The sequence below is a fragment of the Priapulus caudatus genome, unplaced genomic scaffold (assembly GCF_000485595.1).
Source record: "Priapulus caudatus unplaced genomic scaffold, Priapulus_caudatus-5.0.1 Scaffold1914, whole genome shotgun sequence".
NCBI classification, from domain to species: domain Eukaryota; kingdom Metazoa; phylum Priapulida; class Priapulimorpha; order Priapulimorphida; family Priapulidae; genus Priapulus; species Priapulus caudatus.
This window is the reverse complement of record NW_014578975.1, coordinates 2,829-5,328: the sequence shown is the minus strand read 5'-3', so window position 1 is coordinate 5,328 and position 2,500 is coordinate 2,829. Positions and strand designations below refer to the sequence as shown.

Here is a 2,500-nt window from a genome sequence, read left to right as displayed (position 1 = left end):
GCCCTCTCGCCCTCTCGCCTTCTTCCCCTCTCTCTCTCTCTATCTCTCGCTCTCTTTCCCTCTCCTTTTCTCTCGTTATGTCTCACTTACTTTCTCTACCCCCTTCTCTGCCCTGTCTTCCTCTGTCTCTCTCCCTCTTTCTCTCCCCGTTTCTCTCTCTCTGTTCACCCACGTCACTGCATCACTGGCGCCCCCTTCTCTCTCCCTCTCTCTTTCTCTTTCTATATCTCTTTCTAGATGTCGGTGGTGGGAAGTTTTGACTGTTTCAGCTTATCCGGTTCCTCATACTCGTGGTCTGTCGGCTGCTGCTGCTGCTGCTTCTGTTTCTGCTTCAGTTGTCGCTTGTTGAGGTCGTTGCGCGCTGTGTGACTCGGCTCCAGACCGTTGAGTGGTGTCTTGTCGTACTGCGACTTACTGATGACGGAGATGTGCTGGTTAGAGCCGTCCACCAGGTTCTCATCAAGCGAGTTCTGACTGCAGAGCGACAAACAGATATATCAGAGATAGATAGATAAATAATATTAATGAATAAATATATATATATATATTTATTTATTTATTTATTTATATGTGTGTGTGTGTATATGTGTGTGTAAGTGCGTGCGTGTGCGTGCGCGTGTGCGCGTGCGCGTGCGCGTGCGTGTGTGTGTAATAGATTTGATGTGAGGTCACGCTGGCACCAGCTCTGCTCCGCGAAGGTTCGACAGGTTCAGTGGACGGACGGACGATTGAAGGCCGAGGAAAAAGGTGGTAGTGCTTTTGGATTCTGCCGGGATAGTGGTGCTATGGCAGTATATATATATATATAGTTTATATATGGTAACGAGCCATCTTTCTCATCGCGGTGCTGTGTCGTGTGTTGTTGCAGGTCGAATCCTATCTGGATGGAGCAGTACGATCACGTGTATGCAAACAATGTGAAGGAGGATGAGGACGATACGAACAGGTGAGTGTGATTTAATGCCTATGCTATATGCTGCCATGGGTATGGCATATATATATATAGGGGCAACCGGTAGCGGATGCTGCGGCAACGGTCCTGCAGCAGAGGAAATGCTGGTAGCAGCCACGCCCGCACGCCCTGCCGCACGACTACAGCCCCGTTCACACGGTAAGAACTTACTAACGTTATAACCCGCGTTATAGCATAAATAAACATATGTAACGTAAAACGTAAATAAACATATGTAACGTAAAACGTAAATAAACGTATGTAACGTAAAACGTAAATATACGTATATAATGTAAAACGTGACAGGGCGAGGTTTATACCCAGTTCCGTTCAAACGACGTCGGTTACCCGAGATGGGATATTTTAGCCCGTATCGGAAATACATGGTTGGAATTGCGATGTGGCTCGTGACCTTAGAATGACCATGGGACGCCATATCTCTGACATTCTACGATGTAAGAGAGGGTGTAGGTCACGTGTGATCGATTTTCTAGTTTGACTCAAAGCGCCGCATAAACAGCCGAGAGGGCTCTCAAGTAACATAGAATTCTAATCAATAATTAACTGATTTATTGCGGGAAATTACGCGTCTAACTGTAACCTATCGCTACACACTTACGCATTGTAGCGCTACATTACTTCTAACATTATTCCTAAATGTTCATGATTGTAGTTTATGTCTTTCGTGCGTGATCTTGCCGGCTCTATAACGTTGTTTTTACACGTTTATTTTCATTTCTATGTGATGTGCTGGCGGGGTGGCTAAGGCAAGGGAAGTTATCTAGGAGACGGGGATAGGTGGCTGGTAGACAGGCGGGCTAGGAATACATACCCCTCGTAAGCGTACTGGTTTGTATTCGGTACACAGACTCGGTTCAATCCTGACTCCCTGGAACCTGGAACAGACGCAAGATTCACACATATACATTACAATACATCTACATATATACAAGATATACACAGTTACATCTCCTACATTCTTATTCCCTTACAGGGAACGTGATAATAACAGTAGCATGGTAGCACTAGCGCTAACAGCGGTCATGATGCTACTAGGAGTAAATAACAACAGACATGTTCTAATTCACTCGATCATGATACACTATTACACAGTTACTGTGGGAGCACCTGAGGTGTGGCCGCGTAGCAGAGACCGCGAGTGTTAATAATAATAACAATTACAAAATAATTGTTATTATCATCAGTAGGAGTAGTACATAGCAGTGTATTCCTAATAGCGAATATGACTCACCGCATCTCGCGAATATAGAGCACCAATATAAAGGCTACAGTGTGATTCATGTATTTTTTGCCCAATTAATAACTATCAGGTCCTACGTGTGGACTGCAATAGCAAGCAGCTAAAGGTTAAGACCCACCTGACTGGTAGGGACCACACGAAACTACCGCCTGGCGCTATTTCGAATTAAACTAGTAATATGCAATGAATATTTCCAACTAGTACCGTCATGCGACAATGAAGCCTGCAAGCTAAATATATATATATATATATATATATATATATATATATTAGCGTGCACTACGAGG

At 44.3% G+C, this 2,500-nt stretch overlaps 1 protein-coding gene across 1 annotated transcript in view; it reads right to left on the bottom strand.

Moving 5' to 3' along the window:
• Positions 1-82: 82 nt before the first annotated feature.
• Positions 83-2,500, bottom strand: part of LOC106817896 — a gene marked incomplete at its 5' end in the record, with an annotated part of 3,705 nt that continues 1,287 nt past the window's right edge. Inside the window, 1 exon segment of the mRNA XM_014822607.1 lies at positions 83-474. Coding sequence (XP_014678093.1) covers positions 234-474 — 241 coding nt within the window.